Raw genomic sequence first — 17,056 nt, forward strand, 5'->3', positions numbered from 1 at the left:
CTCCTGTCTCCTTGGTGTCCCCAAATAAGGATCGCCGAAAAGGAAGCTGCCAAAAAAGATAATGAACATAGTCATCCCGCCTAAAAGTGTCATCATGAAACAGTTAGCATGGCCCTTCCTGGGGGCTGGCCCCGTCCTAGCCCTCACCCCAGCTCCAAGAGGCAAGTATCACTCTTACTATTATTATTCTCCTTTACAGATGAAGAAACCGTCAGAGAGGGATTTTTTTTGGCGGCCTGCCATTCTGGGAAGTGGTAGTTCCTTCCTAGGAAGGCTCTGCTCCTCCCCGAAGCAAAGTTCTGAGACAGTCGCTCCAAGGACCCTGGGTAGCCATTCTGCAGTCTTCCCAGATGCAAATGTCTTGGGGCAGCATCCTAAGGAGTAGTCAGTGTGCTGGCCAGAAGTTAGATGCCACTGAAATCAGTGCCCCTGCTGGGTGACCTTAGGTGACACCTGGTTCTGTTAGCCCTGGTGTGGGCACCCAGAGGTGTCAGGGGCAGAGATGAGGCCGATGCAGGTGCACGTGGAGGCCCCTCTCTTCCCCAGTGAGTCACCGTCTCACTACATGGACTCTAAAAGGAGAATCCAGCCCCAGGCTATGTGTCCGGGTGGCCACTTCCTGCAGAGATCCATGACAGGCGGTTTCGGCGCCGGGCTCCACTGGGGCCGCTTGTCTGAGGGACAAAGGGGTCCTCTTAAACCCCAGGCTGGAAATAGAAAAGAATCCCGGCCATTGAGTGGCTGCCCACTCGCCCTGGGTAATCACCTCCCTCACCACCGAGGGCGAGCCCGCTCCCTCCCGACTTCGCATCCGGCTTGGGCAGCCTGGTTGGGGAGGACACTGCCTTTTGTGCTGGTGTCTCTACCCTTCGGGGCTCCGTCGCTCTTTCCACAGCCATGCTGGTCAGCCCAGCCAGGAAGAACCTGCAGCATCCCCCCTTTTATTAGAGGATGCGAGCCCTCTCTAGAGCCCCCCTGAAAATCAGCTAACCTCCTGAAAGCTTCCTTAGGATGCCACAAGCCCACGTGGCCAGGTCCCCCAGCTGGGCTCTAGACAGAAGACCAAATGACACTGTGCCTTCCTTCCCAGGGAGACTCCAGATCACCCTTCCACCTGCCTTCCTTCGCGGGGACACCTGCCCATGCCCTGGCCATCACCTCCCCCCGCAAACTGAACACTTCCCCCCCCCCAAGATTTTATTTATTTATTTGACAGAGAGAGAGAGAGGGAACACAAGCAGGGGGAGTAAGAGTGGGAGAAGCAGGCTTCCCGCCGAGCAGAGAGCCCGATTCTGGACTCGATCCCAGGACCCCGGGATCATGACCTGAGGTGAAGGCAGACGTTTAATGACTGAGCCACCCAGGTGCCCCCCAAACTGAGCATTTTTGAAAGCAGAGTAATCCTTGACAGTCTGAGACAGGCCTGACAGGGGGAAACACAGTGGCCTGCTTTTGGAAGGGACACAAGGAACACGGCAGACGCGGCGTCCTCGGACTGTGTTCTCTGGCCCCGCCCCCAGCTCTAACCCCTTGATGGCGAAGAAGGAAACTGCACGTGACTCAGATACTGTCTTTTCCCTGCAGACCCTGGAAACGATGGACACAGGGAAGCCGTTCCTTCACGCCTTTTTCATCGATCTGGAGGGCTGTATTAAAACCCTCAGATACTTTGCAGGGTGGGCTGACAAAATACAGGGCAGGACCATCCCCACAGGTGAGCCAATGCGGGACTCGCAGCCTCATATGGGGGTCCCGGGGGCTCTGTCTTCTCGTTGTTCCTGGTAGCCTTTGCAGAGCACCCTTGTTCCCCGCCGACTCCTCCCCTCGGGGCCCCCTTCCCTTTTGCAAAAGGAAGTGGGCTTGTGCTGATTTCTCCTTTGGAATTTCACTTTTAACGTTGAGTTAAATGTCCCTTCTTTGTGGACTAGACAAGACTTGGAGCTGACACGTTGGTGGGCTTCTGGGTTTCTTTCTTGTCTTTTTGCAACATAAAACCCTCAGCCGAGATTAATCCCATATGTTCTACTCCACGAAACCTCTCTTTCAGATGACAACGTGGTATGCTTCACCAGGCATGAGCCCATAGGTGTATGTGGGGCCATCACTCCTGTAAGTATGGCAACTTCTCTAGATAGATCCATGTAGATTCTGCCCCACTCCCCGGTGGCCTCTGGGATCAGTTTCTGGTGTGTTTCGGTCACACTGGCATTAACTGAGTATTTTCTCTCTGGCAGGAGGCTGGGTGCTTCAGAGTTATTGGGGTGGGTTAGCTCCCGTACCTGCTCTCACAGGGTTGACTCCTGAGCACAGCAGAAGGCACTGTGGATTCCAGCCGAGGGCTCAAGAATGCCAGTTTCTCTAGGGCAGGGGTCTTTTAAGAGGGCCTTGAAGGATGAGAAAGAGTCATTCCACAGGAAAATGGGTCTTCTAAGCAGTAGGAATGGCCCCAGGGAGGGTGTCAAGGTGTCTGGACTCCGGGGGGGTGGCTGTGCGGGAGGGGGAAGCAATAGCAGGACAGCTGGTAAGGCCACACTTAGATAAGGACAAAGTGATGAAGAGGAGGAGCACATGTCCAGTGGTCCAGGCCGGGCACTCACTAGGGCGTGGCTGCTGAGGGCCTGGGACTCTATTCACTGGGCAGTGGGGAGCCTGACAGGTAGCAAGGAATGGAGTGATGCTGCCTATCTGTTGAAGAAAGCCTCGGGCCACTGCAGGAGGCTGTGTAGATAGGCAGCAGCGTGGAGAGAGGACTGCAAGTGTGCTCCGTGTGTCCCTTCTGCCAGCCGTTGGGAGCCCACTGTGAGCCAGGCACGGTGTCAGGGTCCTAGGTACTGAGGACAGGAAGCCAGAGGGCTCAGCCCTCTGAGGGTCCCTGAGGAACTCACAGGTCAGTTAAAAGGCTGAGAAGGGAAGCCCCAAGAAAAATGGTAAGATAGGACCTGTTGGAAGACCAAGGGGAAGCATGGATTTGAAAGCTCCTAAGGAGGTCGAGTTGGTTGAGTTTAGTGTCTCATCAGAGGTCGGGGGTGAGTCATGGCTGGAACTGGGTGGATGGTGTTGCTGGTGGATTTGCGGAAGACTGGGGGAGAAGCGGGTTGGGGTGGAGTGCCGTGACAGATGAAGGTCATTCTAGGCAGATTGTCATAGAGGGGCTAGTGGAAGAGACAAGCAAAGGGTCCCATCAGACATTTGCATATTTGGCTTGGGGGCTCCAGAGAGGTGAGGCCTGGAGACGGCCACAGGCAGTGGTCAGGACAGAGGAATTTCCTGCCCGTCAGGTTGGGAGGGGGATCCTGCAAAGAGGGATGCAGAATGAGAGAAGAGGGCCTGGGGCCAAATCCCCCATACGTTGTTAGGAGATCTGAATGAGAAGTCTGAGCAGCTAGGGTCAGGGGCATTCCTGGAATGGAATACATTTCCAGAAAAAGACTATGGTCAATAGGGTCCTCTCCTTCGTAGCAACTAAAAAAGACACAACTGTTAGATTTGCTCGCTGACAGCAGTGTGGGGAGTTTGGGGTGCAGTGGAAGTCCCATTGCTGGGGCTTATAGAAGGGGACCTAAGCATGTGGGCACAGCTCTAACAAGAAGCTTCGAGGGGAGAGAAGGGAGCTGCTGGAAGTGGCAGAAGCCAAGGGAAGGTACAGATTTGCTTGTCAGAGAGGAGAGATGATGGTATTTTTGTGCTAAGGAGTGGAGGTCCAGGAAGAAGAGGGGACCCCAATCATTAGTGGGGGGTACCCCAAAACAATGCCTCCCATCATTTAGCCAAGCACATTGGCCCTTGGGAACTGGGATCTTAGATTTGTTGTCTCATGGTAAGAATTCCAGAGGGAGCTGGGAGAGAAATTAGAGTGGTCTGATCATGAGGTAGCTACCTTCAGCCAGCCCTGTAGGTACAGCTTCACAGAAAGCTCCTCTGTTCGGCATCCTTGGAACATAAGGAGCCAAAGGGACTGCTTTGGGATGGGATGGTTGGGGGACAGCTAGAATCAAGCTACCTGCTCTCTTAGAGATGCTCGGTTTCATTGTGCCTCATCGAAGATGATACTCGGAGGGGCAGGAGGCGGGGGACAGGGGGACATAAGGCTCGCTATGAATCCCGGCCTTCACCTGCTAGTTTGTGACCTTGGGCAAGTGACCTCTCCCTTCTGTGCTTCATCTGTAAATGGAGGGGATAATAGGACTATCTCATATGCATTGATAGGGATCAAATGAATTAAGTGTTCAGTGGCTGGAACAGCACCTGGAACAGAGTGAACGCTCTGTGGCTGTTACCTCTTGTGTTAGGCTTCTTATCACAGTGATTTTGGTGTCCTTGCCTCTGTAGTTGAAAGACGACAAGAGACACATTTCCTAGCACGATCTCCACCAAACAGCAATCCAGTGGGGGTTTAGTATGTATTCTGTAAGAAGAGAAAAAGATCCTGTAATACCTGAGTTTAGCAGAGGCAAGCCTCGTTCCTGCAGTATTTTTCAGCTCCTTTAACACACTGATAGCATCATAAACCTCTAAGAGGAGAAGGTAGTGTGCCTACAGCAGAATCCTCTTTGCAAAGACAACTTACGGCAGGAATGCAGGTCTGATCTTTGCACACTCCTATATTATCTCCAACGCCCCAAATCTAGACCGTCCAAAGCAAATTCTTCCCTGGAGACCTTCCTGGGCCTCCAGGACAGGGCGGTGGGGTGGATCGGACTCCCCCCACCCTCACCAAGCTCCTCTATGTTCTGTCCCCAGTGGAACTTCCCTCTGCTGATGCTGGTGTGGAAATTGGCACCCGCCATCTGCTGTGGGAACACCATCGTTGTGAAGCCGGCAGAGCAGACACCCCTCACTGCCCTTTATCTGGGCTCCCTGATCAAAGAGGTAAGGCATCCGAGAAAGAAAGAAAATATTATGTGTTGTTGATAACATCCCCACTCCACCACCGTCACCAGATAAAGCTGCCCCATCACGCCGAGTGGTGCGTGGCAGTGCCAGCCGGCTCACAGCTGAGTGGGAAATGGAATGGTTCCCTGTGTTGTCCTTGGCAGGCGCGCGCGCTCTCTCTCCTGCTTGTGGTCACTGAGCTAGAAGCAACTCCATTCCTCCCACGGATCCTAACGAGAAGACTGAGCTCTTATTATGGGTTCAGACCTATGGTTTAGGAGCAAATGTTTTGTCTGGAGGGTTTGCAGGAGGGTCCCTCCAAGTGTCAGAGGTTCCTTGGGGCTGGCCTCTGTGGTGTAGCCAATGGTCCACTGTTCTCCTGGAGGGGTCCTCTTGCCAGCTCCCACTGAAGGGGCTGCAGCAAGCCGGGCTCATTCACCTGAGCCTCCCTTCCAGTGCTCTGTGCTCGGGACATTGTCTTGTCCCCTCTACTCCCCGCCCCTACAGCTACCATGCTGGGAAACCAGCAGCCCAAAGAAACACCTCCTTCCAGACACACCAGGCATCATGCTTCAGCCCTGCCGAGCCCAGCTTGTGTGTCGCAGAGAGGTTAAAAAAGAAACAGGAAGGAATGAGGGATGGTAGGGGAGAGCCGTTCCTTTCACTTCTCAGCTGGCTCATACGGTTGGGAAGCAGCACCTTTACTACTTAGAAATAACGCTACAGCCGCCAGGAACTGGCCCGTTTCCCACTTTCCTTTGACTGGGGATGTAGGACATGATTACATCATATTAATGAGACTGACAGATTCTAAAATCACAGCCGTGAACACACAGCACCTAGGAAAACGAAAGACTCCAGCACTGTGTCCCAAAGTCTTGCCTTTCCAAAATAGTGTGTTTGCATGAGATGGTAATTAATAAATTGTTCATTAAATCGCATCCCCCACCTCATTCATTTGTGGTGTTCCTGATGAATAAAGAGGCCTGGGAGGAGTAGGGCAGGAGGCATGAATGTGAAAGAAGTGACTGTCCCCAGCCTTCAGGATATGCCAGCTTGGGGTGTGGCCCAGGTTCAACAAGCAGGAGCTTAGAGAGCGTGATACCACATTGCCATTTGGAACATTGAGGGGCAGGTTTAAGAAATGGGGGCTGAAGCCCAGGGAGAGGATATATTCTTTTTTTAAGATTTTCTATTTATTTATTTGACACACAGAGAGAGAGAGAGAGATCACAAGTAGGCAGAAAGACAGACGGGGGTGGGGAAAGCAGGCTCCCCGCTGAGCAGAGAGCCTGATGCGGACCTCAATCCCAGGATCCTGGGATCATGACCTGAGATGAAGGCAGAGACGTAACCCACTGAGCCCCTAGGTGCCCAGGGAGAGGATATTTTGCAGGGGCCTCTGAACCTTGGAGGATGTAATCAGGGTATCTCTCCTCCCTGAGAATACATATGTGTAGACAGAGCCACACGCACATGCACAGAACAGAGCTCAGCCGTGGGGGTTCACTGCCATTTTGCTCCAAGTCCCTTTTGGGTTATGAGGTACTGCCTGGAAGGAAGGGTGATGGACGCCTCGCCCGGGCCCAGCCTGCACCCTGCCCACTTCGGTCTGGGTCCCCGGGTGGCTGTAAGACCCGGGCCCTGGCTTCCCAAAGAGGGGAACATCTTATAGCCCTGGTTCCCTCAGCCTGAGCGCGGTCTGTGGCCGATATCTGTCCATTCTCCTGCACTGATGGCCACCTTGATTTCCATCCAGGTCGGATTCCCTCCAGGAGTGGTCAACATCGTGCCGGGATTTGGGCCCACAGTGGGAGCAGCGATTTCCTCTCACCCTCAGATCAGCAAGATCGCCTTCACGGGGTCCACAGAGGTAACCCTCCTCACCCACGGTCAGCCAGCGTGGCAGCCGCTGTCTGAACCGAGACCTGGGAACGTTCCCCTCGAGCAGCTGAGCTATGATTATTTCTTCTAAGCGTGGCCACGTTTCAGTGCGTAACAATCAGTTAAAAAAAAAAAGGCAAATAAATAAAGTCACTGGTCCAGTTTCCAAACTAAGTAAGTATCTAATAGAACTCAGAAGCCTGAGAAGAAAAGATTGGTAGATAAGACAAAATAAAAATGTAAAACATCCAGAGGACAAACAGTGACGTAATCGAACTTCACGGATACATAGCAAGCCGGGAGAAGCCATGATGTGTGCAGCTCTCCAAGCCTTAAAAATCAGTGAAGAAGGAAAAACAAACAAACGAACAAAAAACAAGCGCTCTCAGTGGTGGGGCAGTGGGTAACTCAGAGAAGGGAAACACCGAATGTCCAAAAAGCTTGACCTGGCTCATTGGTCATCCGGGAAACGCTAATTCAGTGAAAGTCGGGGTCTTTGTCTGTCAGATGGGTAAAAATCGGAATCTGGTCTGAGGCCGTGGGAAGCCAACAGACACTCCCCGATGGCAGTCCCCAGGCACAGGGCCGCCTCGTAGTATCGATCCCACATTTGACTCAGAAATTCCATTTCAAAGCCACTGGTCAGAGAGAGGGCTTCTCACGAGCCCTCAAGGACATGTCTTCCTGTATACTGTGTCCGTTCTGTGCGGGGCGTTACAGCCACTACAGTAAGGAAGACTGTTTCCTGGCTGAGTTTGAAGCACACAAAAAAGTAAACCGTGGGAAAGTGGGTACAGAATGATCCCACGGGGAAAAGTGTGTGTGGAGATAAATCCGTAAGGATACCCAAGAAGTTCTTCCTGTGGCCATGTCTGTGCAGGTCCTGGGGCATAGGGGAAAGGGGAGATGAAAACTTTCCCCCTTTGCCCTGACACACATCTCTGTGTGGAATTCTATGTAATATTCTTCTGTCCTTGAAAAAGAAACAAATAAATGCTTCCCAAACACTAAGTGCCGCCCCCCCTGCCCCGCCATCTCCCCACAAATTTAGTCACCAGGAGCCCAAGCTGTCTTCTCCCCCAATAGCAGACTTGTCCCTTCTCCTGCCCATGCCCGGCTTCTCTGCAGAGACACCTGAACCCTCTCTAGGCGCCTTTAGGGCTGCCCCATGGGTCCAGTGGGGTGCTTTTCTCACTGGGCAGCCAAACTCAGGGACAAGAAAGTGGCCTCTGCCAGTGGCCTTGCTCGGCTGGCAGGCATGTCTGGAAGGGGGATGGGGTGCTTTCCCACTTTAGGTCCCCCTGCTGCACCCAGCTACGAAAGCCCACCTCAACCCTCAACGAAAGCCCATTCCCTCAACAGGGAATTGCCAGTCTGTGGCAGACTGGTGTTACTTCTGCTACTCTCTGGGGACCATCCCTGTCACTGTGGGACTATTCCAAACGTCATTCACTCCATCACCTATGAGCTGGTCAATATTTAAAATGTACTCACACCTTAGTTTTGGGGGAACAGCCTCTTGCTGGCTGTCTGGTTCTAAGTGTCTGTGTGCGGCTCGGTCTCCTGAGAGTCTGTGGGGCCCGCCGAATGATGGTCCGGCCCTTGACTCTGGCAGTGTGTGCTGTGATAGGAGAGACCCCCTGGGTACATGAAGGAGGTTGGTGAGGGGTCCTGTTCCTGCCCCATGTACCGGTTCTCTCCCTTCCCCCTGGGGAAGCCTCAGTCTTGAGTCTGTTGCCAGAGAATTGGCTCTTTCTCCTTCTGAAGGTCAGCTTCCCTATTACCATAAATTTGGAGGTTCCCGCAGATTATACCAAAGAGCCCCGCGTCCCCCATGAGCGAGCCCTGGAACAGCTACCCCTGGGTCCCCTCGAGCCCTTTTCCAGACGAGCTGGACCAGCCTGCTTCCAGGAGCTGGCTGTGCCACTAGCCCGCTGTGTGGCTGTGGGCGTATCACTGGGCCTTCCAGAGGCTCCCACTTCATCCACCCCTGTAAGTGGAGCAGCTCAGACCAAGTGATGTCAAGGTCTGATCCGTGAGGAGACACAGGGAGAGGCCGGGGCCTAGGGAGGCAGCATCAGAGGCCTAAGGCTCCTGGGCAGAGAGGCAGGAGATCCATAGATTTATCAAGAACGTCTGGGACACATCTGGCCCCAGCCAAGGTTTCATCTGGTCTGTTTTTCATCCTGAAGGTTGGAAAGTTGGTTAAAGAAGCCGCCTCTCGGAGCAATCTGAAGAGGGTGACCCTGGAGCTTGGGGGGAAGAACCCCTGTATCGTGTGCGCAGATGCTGACCGTGAGTGTCTCCCCTTCTGGACGTTGCTGGGGTTTAGTCCTTAAATCTCTTCCTGATTCCTTGTGCAAGCTCAGAACCAGCTGAGAGAGAGACACACGTATACACATGAAATGGCAATGTTTATCCACCTTGGGTTTTCCTGTCCTAAGCAGGCAGATGAGATCAAAACACCAGCTTTATTGCTCATGGAAAGCTGCCTTGGGGAAATATGTGTCCTGGGGTGGGGGGCAAGGGGCTGCCTGTTTCTGACCTTCAAGATTATGTTTGTGTTCCCCGTCCCTGCAGAGCTGGGGCCATAAGGAGCCGGTCCAGATCTTTCTCCAGACTCCCCTGTGCAGGGAGATGGCCAGGAGAGGGAGGAGCTGGGCAGGTGCTCCCCACTCACAGGCATTAATCACCCCCTACCCCTCTCCGAAACTTGAGATGTTTCTTCCTTCTTTGTCTCAGGCCTAACAAATGAGACGACAGTGGCAGCGGACCCTTAAACATGTCCCCCTAGTCTGCGTCCTGTTTGTCTCTCGCCACCACATCTTCTCTGAGCAAGCATCCCTGCCCAGCAGCTTGGGGACAGTGTGTGTCTTGCTAGAGGTTCCTGAGACGATATGAAACTGTATGCTATTCTTGGCTGCCATGTCCAGAGGAAGGAAGGGCCATGTTGGGCATTCAGTCTCCTGCTGACAGGGTCAGCTGCCAAAAGTTGTGCCTTCCCAGGTACCCCTAAGCACCTTCTAGAAAAGCCTTCCTCACCTGCCCCCTGGAAATTCCTTTCATGGAGAACAAAGCTTTACATTCCACTCTCAGATAAGGTGGGCACTGCAAATATCCCTGAGAAAAGGGACCCTAGTACAATTTCTTGCTAAAGTGTAAAGGACTGATATCTCTGTGGGAGAGCGAGTGACCTGGGTGAGGCAGCAAGCTTCAGGGAAGGAGAAGGAGGCTGGGCATGAGGACAGATGCCTCCTTTGTTGCCTGGGCTGGTGCTTCCTTGTAGAAGCCTTGGTAGTGTTGGTACTGGTTTCTGGAACCACACAGAGCAGTTCTGGCTATTGCAACATCTGGGGTCCCAAACTCCAGTCCTGAAGAGCCAGAACCCTTGTTTCATATTCTTGTGCCACCATATCTGGGCACCTGGTCTCCACTTCAGCTCCTCCTCTCTCCCTGACACTGAAGGACACTGCAGCTAGAACACAAAACTCCCTTCCGTTCAGCGGTTGGTTTTATAAGGCTCATGAACGCCGAGGGCAGCATTCCCCAGAGCTGCTTCAGAGCAGTGCCGGGGTGTCTGGATAGCCTGCCCATGCCCTGCAGGGGCCATGCGTTTGCCCAGTGCAAAGTGTGCAAAGTGTGCCCAGTGCATTTCCTAAGCAGCAGCAGGCATGTTGGAGGGGGGCAGGGGTGCAGAAAAACCAGCTTACTGTGGAGCGCTGGAGACCACACTGTGAGCTGTAAGCGATACCCCACTGAGCATTCTTCTCCCTGAAGCACGGCCCCAAAGGTTTTCCTTACTAAGCACCCTTCTGGTTTTAACCCGATGCCTGCTCTCAAGTTCGGATACAGACCTCCTTAGGCAGAATCGGTGCTCTCTTTTTAGACCGTATCTGTCCTAAATGGAGTTAACGTTACTAAGACTTAATAAGCAAAAGAAGCTGACTTCGTAGGACTTGGTAGTGAAGGAACCTCAAGGTGGACTAGCTCTCACCTGTCGGCCTGCGTCAGTACTTACTTCCTGAAGACTATTCTAGAACTCTTTGGAATGCAGGTCCTCCAGAAAGGGGGAGGAGTGGGGGTCCGGAAGCAGGTGAACCGGGGAGTGCAAACTCTCTGTGGTCCTTAGAGTAAGGAAGGCCTGCACTAAGGGACTGATTTCCTCCCACACTCGGGTGCACCCAGAAAATCCTTGTTCCTGTCCTCTCTGTTGGGAAATGCCGGGAATAAAACTAATTTCTGCAACACGGCCATTCCGGGGCCTGTTTTCTGGTGCGGGCAATTAGCGTTGCAGCTGTCACCCGTCCTGCCCTAACGACTTAATCGCTTCCTCCTGCCCCCGCCACCCCCTCCGTCCAGTGGACTTGGCAGTGGAGTGCGCCCATCAGGGAGTTTTCTTCAACCAAGGTCAGTGCTGCACGGCCGCCTCCAGGGTGTTCGTGGAGGAGCAGATCTATGCGGAGTTTGTGAAGCGGAGCGTGGAGCACGCCAAGAAGCGTCTGGTGGGAGACCCCTTCGACGTCAGAACGGAGCAGGGGCCGCAGGTAACCCACTGATGCTGCAGAACCTGCAATGTGCCTCTGGGGACTGAACCAGGCAGCCCCTCTCGCCCTTGGCCCCTTACAGCTCTGGTGCTTTTCCATCAATTCCCGGGTCCCTCCCAAACAGAAGGGAGGCTGCCTCGCCTTCCACTTGCTTTCGTTTTGACGCCACCCCATCGCGTCTCTGTGGGCTTATAAAGCAGGAGTGGACACACAGAGGTTTTGCTCTTTGCGGCTGATAATGCCACGCTTAAGGCTCCAGCAAGGAGGGAGGCATTCCCAGTTCATACAGCGCCATGCCTGCGCCCTCCAGCCAAGAGGGCCGTCCAGTCTCTGAGCCACCAGGATTCCCAGAAGAGAGACTCGGGCAGAGGCTGTGTTACCTGGCTGGTCTCCCTGCAGAAGAGGGGTTGTAACCATGGCCAAAAGGCAGCAAAGTACAGGCAGAGGCCAAATACCTAGAGCCCACGGTCTGAGCCTCCAGGCCCTCCCTGGAACTCACGTGCACTGTAGGACAAGGTCACGGTCAGAAACCAAAGAATCCCAGTGGAGAGGGAGTGCAGAGGGCTCAGGGAACAGGGCTGCGTTTCTGGGCAGGAGGAACCCATCTCCGGAGGCCTGATTTTCAAAACTAACGACGGGATGAAAATGATCATAACCGCAAGGTTTAATAACCTCTTTAAAAGGGCACATCGTGTATCACTTTCTTACTAATTATGCAGTACAGCAGATGGATAAATATTTAAAAGAGAGCGGCCTGACCATCCATGCATTATTGAAATAGAGCTCGACAGCAACCCGCTTTGCTGGGAGCCAAAGTCCTGCCCCAGCCACGAAGTTGCAAATCACATGTCCAGACTCTGTACTTGTGTCTGTCCCGGGAGCTCACTGCTTCTGCACTGCACTGGCACCACATGTTTACATGGGAAGCCACACAAGTTTGGCTCTGTGACTTTGTGGAAGTCCCCATCTGGAAAATGGAAGTAATGGATGAATAGTGTGAATATTTCAAGATACCTAATAAGTTTATTTTTTAAAGGTGGAGGCAAGGGGAGCATTCAATGACAGGCTCCCTGATCCAGGTGGCAAAAGAAGTGCATGACTTCAGGCCATGTCTATCAGGTCTTGCTTAACCATCCCGTGGGGGTGCCCTGGCCAGGGAAGGGGGAGGACCATGTGGGAAAAGGTGCATTTCTGGCCATTGTGCCCATCCTTGCCTAGCCCCAGCCCACATGCACGGCGGCTCCAATGCCACGTGACCCTGGTGGAGAGAAGCATCCCAGTTGTGGCCAAAACCCTCTACCCTGCCAGACCTCAACTCCAAACCTAATGGCCAGTGACACGAAGTTGTCTAGTGACCTCGGTTGGATTTCAGGTCTGAATGCAAACATGGCCACAAGCCATTATCAAATCCACCGTGGTTGTAAAGCTAATTCAGACTCCGTGGGAAATATGCGAGCTGATCCCATACTAAGGAAACCTTTCACCCCATCATTATTTGTAAGTCTCTTTCCAAGGCTCCAGGCTTGACTTCTGAAGCCAGATAGAGAAATCTCTTCCAAGAGAGCAGATTCAAACAGAATGGGTGTTGATTTCGTCGGTGCTTTTGATGCTGCTGCTAAAAGTCCTTCTGAAAGCTCACTTAAGCCGCCTAACCTCAGCATATTATTTTAGGACGATGTTGGATTTTTTTCCTCCCAAAGTGCTTTTTCATCTACTGTAATAAGATTTTTACTCAGAGAGGATTTACAGCTGTCCAAATAGTCCTGTCTTTCTCCTGCCTATTACACAGCTAGCTGACCTAGATCAGTGTCCACTGCAGACAGCCAGCCAAATGCTCCAGAATCGTTCAGGTTTATTTGGCAACTGAGCAACGAGGCGCATAAACATTGCACAAGACACCTGGTGGGGGTGGTTCCGGTGCCCTCTGCAGCAGAGCCAAGTGTAGCTTCCAACCTGTCCTTCGGAGTCTGCCTGACTCTATCCCTGGTGTTGTGCCCGGCCATGTCCTTTACTTCTGGAAGGTTCTCCTTCCAGCACAGGAATGCACCAGCTGACATTTCTTGGGGGATTATTAGATTGAGACAATGTGTTCACATGGACTCATCAGGAAGAATGGAGTCTGGATATGCAGGCTTTCCTCGGGGACCCAGCATTGCCCCTAGGACAGACAGACAGAAAATGGTCATAGCCATTCAGGACCTGTATTTGGTGAAGCCCTTCAAACCATCTTGGCCTCTGGGGAGGAGGGAAGGGTATCTTGGAACTTTTAACCCCAAACTTGGTTCACCCAAGAAAAGTTGAAAGAACCTTGAGATATTACTGGAATCATTGGAGTTGTTTGAATTACTTGCTTAGGTGGGAGTACATTCCCAGGGGTTAAAACCTAGAACACATAGAGAGGTCAGTGGAGAAAAGGCTTTCTTCCATCCCCCCTTATCCGTTCATAGGCCTGGTTCTTAACCTTCCTTCTATGGGTATCGCACAGTCTTAGTTTCTCATGTATCCCTCCAGAACTTCTTTATGGATATAGAAGCAAGTATGAATATGTGCTCTCATTTCCCCTGGTTTTTTTTTTTACCCAAAGGGTAACTGATATCTATCCTGTTTTTCACCTTGGTTTTTGTGCCCTTGTAAGAAACTTGGAAGGGCTTTCTATACTAGGCTGGGGGTTGGAGGTACAGGGTGAGGTGGTCAGCTTTCCTTCTCCCTTCTCTGCACCATGGATGGGCAATTCCACAACTGTCACCCTCATCCCACATGCCCTGTAAGAAGAGGGCAGGGCTTCCAGATAACCTACATGACACTCAGCTAGACTGGAAGTTTAAATGAGCAAAGAAGACTTTTTTTTTAAATCATAAGCATATCCCAAATAAGGAAAGACTTCTTTAGCATAAGCATATCCCAATCGTGACTTGGGATATGCTTATGCTAAGAAAGTCTTCCAAAAACGCAAATTTAACTGGGTGCCTTGTAATTTTATTTGCGAAATCTAGCAACCCTTGCAGGATGCAAGAAGTTGGGAGAGCAAAGAATGTCACCATTTCAGAGGTTTGCTTAATAGCATGGAAGGGGTGGGTGGTAGGATAGACAGTACACGGGAACGGATGAGGAGAGCCCATCTCCCATCTCTCCCCTGCTCCAAAAAGCCTAGACTTGTGCATCAGAGGAATATTCACATACAAGGCACATCTGTCCCGTGAATTATGACTTGACAAGAACACTTAGGGGTAGGACAGCTGATCATGTGAATGGCCGTTGGACCCATAAGATGGCAGCCGCCACCCGAAAGGACTTCAAGCCATACCTCTCCTTGTATTTTGCAGATAGACCAAAAGCAGTTTGACAAAATCCTCGATCTGATCGAGAGTGGGAAGAAGGAGGGAGCCAAGCTGGAATGTGGGGGTTCAGCCATGGAAGACAGGGGGCTCTTCATCAAACCCACTGTCTTCTCAGAAGTTACGGACACCATGCGCATTGCCAAAGAGGAGGTACTGGAGGTGGCAGGAAAATCTTCATCTCCAGGGGGCTCTTGTGGGGTGGGAGGGCGAGAGGAGGGGGTCTTACAAAGAGAAGTCTTCTCCAGGGCTCAGGGACCCCGGAGGTCATTGTGAGGGGATAGTTTTCCTTTCTCCCGTGGCTTTCTTCCTCTCCTTTGGTTTCTGAGGGAAGCCATCTTGCCTACCTGCCTTTGGGAACCCCTAGCTCTCTATAGCAGCTGTAGAGTTTGTCCTAAACCCCCCATTTTACATGTCTCTGGGGAGCCTCAGTCCCTCTCCTTTCTTTTAACACATCCTCGGGTTAGCTCATGGTGGAGGGGTCTTGCCCCCTCTGGGTTTTACCAGTGGATTCACAGCCTAAAGCTGCCTTCAGCCCCTCTAGACTGAATTAAAATGAAAAGTGTGTTCATTCAAAGAACACATCGGGGCTGGAATTCTCTTTGAAGTTTTCTGTCACGAGCATCCTTGGAAATGCTGGAAATTGAGGAGACCCCGCTCCAATAAAAGTGGGATTCTAACTTGGTCTTTCAATCTCACTGTTAGTCTGGATGGTCACTGGTTCCCACCTAGGGTCCTGGTCGGTCGGACCCTGGGCTGTGAGGTGTTTTGGGACGCAGAAAAAGTGAATCACCGCTGAGCGTTTCCTGTGTGGGTATTTTATAGACTTTCTCCTGGAGGTTTTTATGGGATTTTTATTTTTATTTTACATTGCGAGGAACAATGTCTTCCTCCGTCCCCTGGGAGTTATTAGGGAGACATTTTATGGTGCCTTGTTGATGGAAAACGTACCGCCAAGAGGCCGGGGCACACAGTCCTACAGCTGTGCCCTACAACCCCCTCAGCAATAACTTCCCACAAAAAAACTCGCCAAGTTTTGTCTTATGGGCACGTCAGCAGGATGGGGCTTCTCAGAAGCCCTGATGACAATAAGAAAAAGAAGCCTGGAACATGCTTTCGGTTGGTATCTTAAGTTCGGCTTAGTCGTAACCCTTCCCTTCAGATGTCAACTGTCCAGTAGCTCAAAAGATCTCCGCAGGTTCTTTGCTCTCCAGTCCTCGTTCCTCACACGTGTGAGCGCTCAGGATGAAATGAAGGCCGTACTTGCTCAGAACGGACGCCCTTCATCCGGACGCCCCTCTCACCGCCCTTTTTGCAATTCCACATTAGATTTTTGGACCGGTGCAGCCAATCCTGAAGTTCAAAAATATCGAAGAAGTGATAAAAAGGGCCAACAGCCTTGAATACGGACTCACGGCAGCTGTGTTCACAAAAAACCTCGACAAAGCACTGAAGCTGGCTTCCGCCTTGGAGTCTGGAACCGTATGGTGAGTAGCAGATACATGCGTCTCCACTCTCCGGAGTGGCTGGCTTGCTCGCTTCACGGCCCGTCTATGGACAGACAGCTTCTAGTCACATGTTCCGGGCCAAGCACTGTCTTAGAGCTTTGGTCCATCCTCATGACCACGTCTGAGACGGCCACCATCATTGTCCTGTTTAACAGAGGAAGAAATGGAGACACAGAGAGGCTGGGTGATTTGCCTAGGGTCACACAGCTGGTACAGAGCAGAGCAGAGCCCAGAGACGGCCGGCCAGCTCCGCTGCCCCTGTTGCTAACTGCCGTGTTGTGCTGTCCCTCGCGCTCCACTCCCTCCACATTTATTTTTTATTCTGACTCTAAAAGCAGTGCATGGTCTTGTCCGAAATGTGAACCAAAGTCCCTGCTTCCCCAGTCATCTTGCCAATGACATTATCCTCACTAGAACGATGATAGAGCTTTGGGGCTCAGAGAGGCTAAGTTACAAGCCCAGAATCCTTACAAGCCAAGAAGCAGGAGAGCTTTGAGGTCAGGTCTGGCCAATTTCAAAGCTAAATCTTATTCCCCGATGCCACAGTTTCCCTCTTCTTTCTTCTCGCCTTGACATTCCATTCCTATCTTGGCGAAAAGCTTTATGCTTAGGAATATTTAGATTTTAGGCGTGCCTGGGTTGCTCAGTCAGTTAAGCACCTGCCTTCAGCTCAGGTCATGATCCCAGGGTCCCGGAATCGAGTCCCACATCAGAATCCCTGCTCAGTGGGAAGCCTGCTTCTCCCTCTCCCTCTGCCTGCTGCCCTCCCCTGCTTGTGCTCTCCCTCTCTCTCTCTCTGTCAAATAAATAAATTAAAATTAAAAAAAATTTTTTAAAGATTTTATTTATTTATTTGACACAGAGAGAGGTCACAGTAGGCAGAGCAGCAGGCAGAGAGAGAGAGGGGGAAGCA

At 52.0% G+C, this 17,056-nt stretch overlaps 1 protein-coding gene across 1 annotated transcript in view; it reads left to right on the forward strand.

Moving 5' to 3' along the window:
• Positions 1–17,056, forward strand: part of ALDH1A3 (aldehyde dehydrogenase 1 family member A3) — a 37,005-nt gene that overhangs the window by 11,458 nt on the left and 8,491 nt on the right. The window contains exons 4-11 of the mRNA XM_004759840.3: positions 1,585–1,714; positions 2,048–2,109; positions 4,741–4,869; positions 6,632–6,745; positions 8,949–9,051; positions 11,116–11,300; positions 14,624–14,788; positions 15,965–16,122. Coding sequence (XP_004759897.1) covers positions 1,585–1,714; positions 2,048–2,109; positions 4,741–4,869; positions 6,632–6,745; positions 8,949–9,051; positions 11,116–11,300; positions 14,624–14,788; positions 15,965–16,122 — 1,046 coding nt within the window. The remainder of the gene's footprint in view (positions 1–1,584; positions 1,715–2,047; positions 2,110–4,740; positions 4,870–6,631; positions 6,746–8,948; positions 9,052–11,115; positions 11,301–14,623; positions 14,789–15,964; positions 16,123–17,056) is intronic.

This window comes from Mustela putorius, unplaced genomic scaffold, assembly GCF_011764305.1.
Source record: "Mustela putorius furo isolate JIRA1106 unplaced genomic scaffold, ASM1176430v1.1 tig00003972_pilon_pilon_pilon, whole genome shotgun sequence".
In the NCBI taxonomy this organism is placed as follows: domain Eukaryota; kingdom Metazoa; phylum Chordata; class Mammalia; order Carnivora; family Mustelidae; genus Mustela; species Mustela putorius.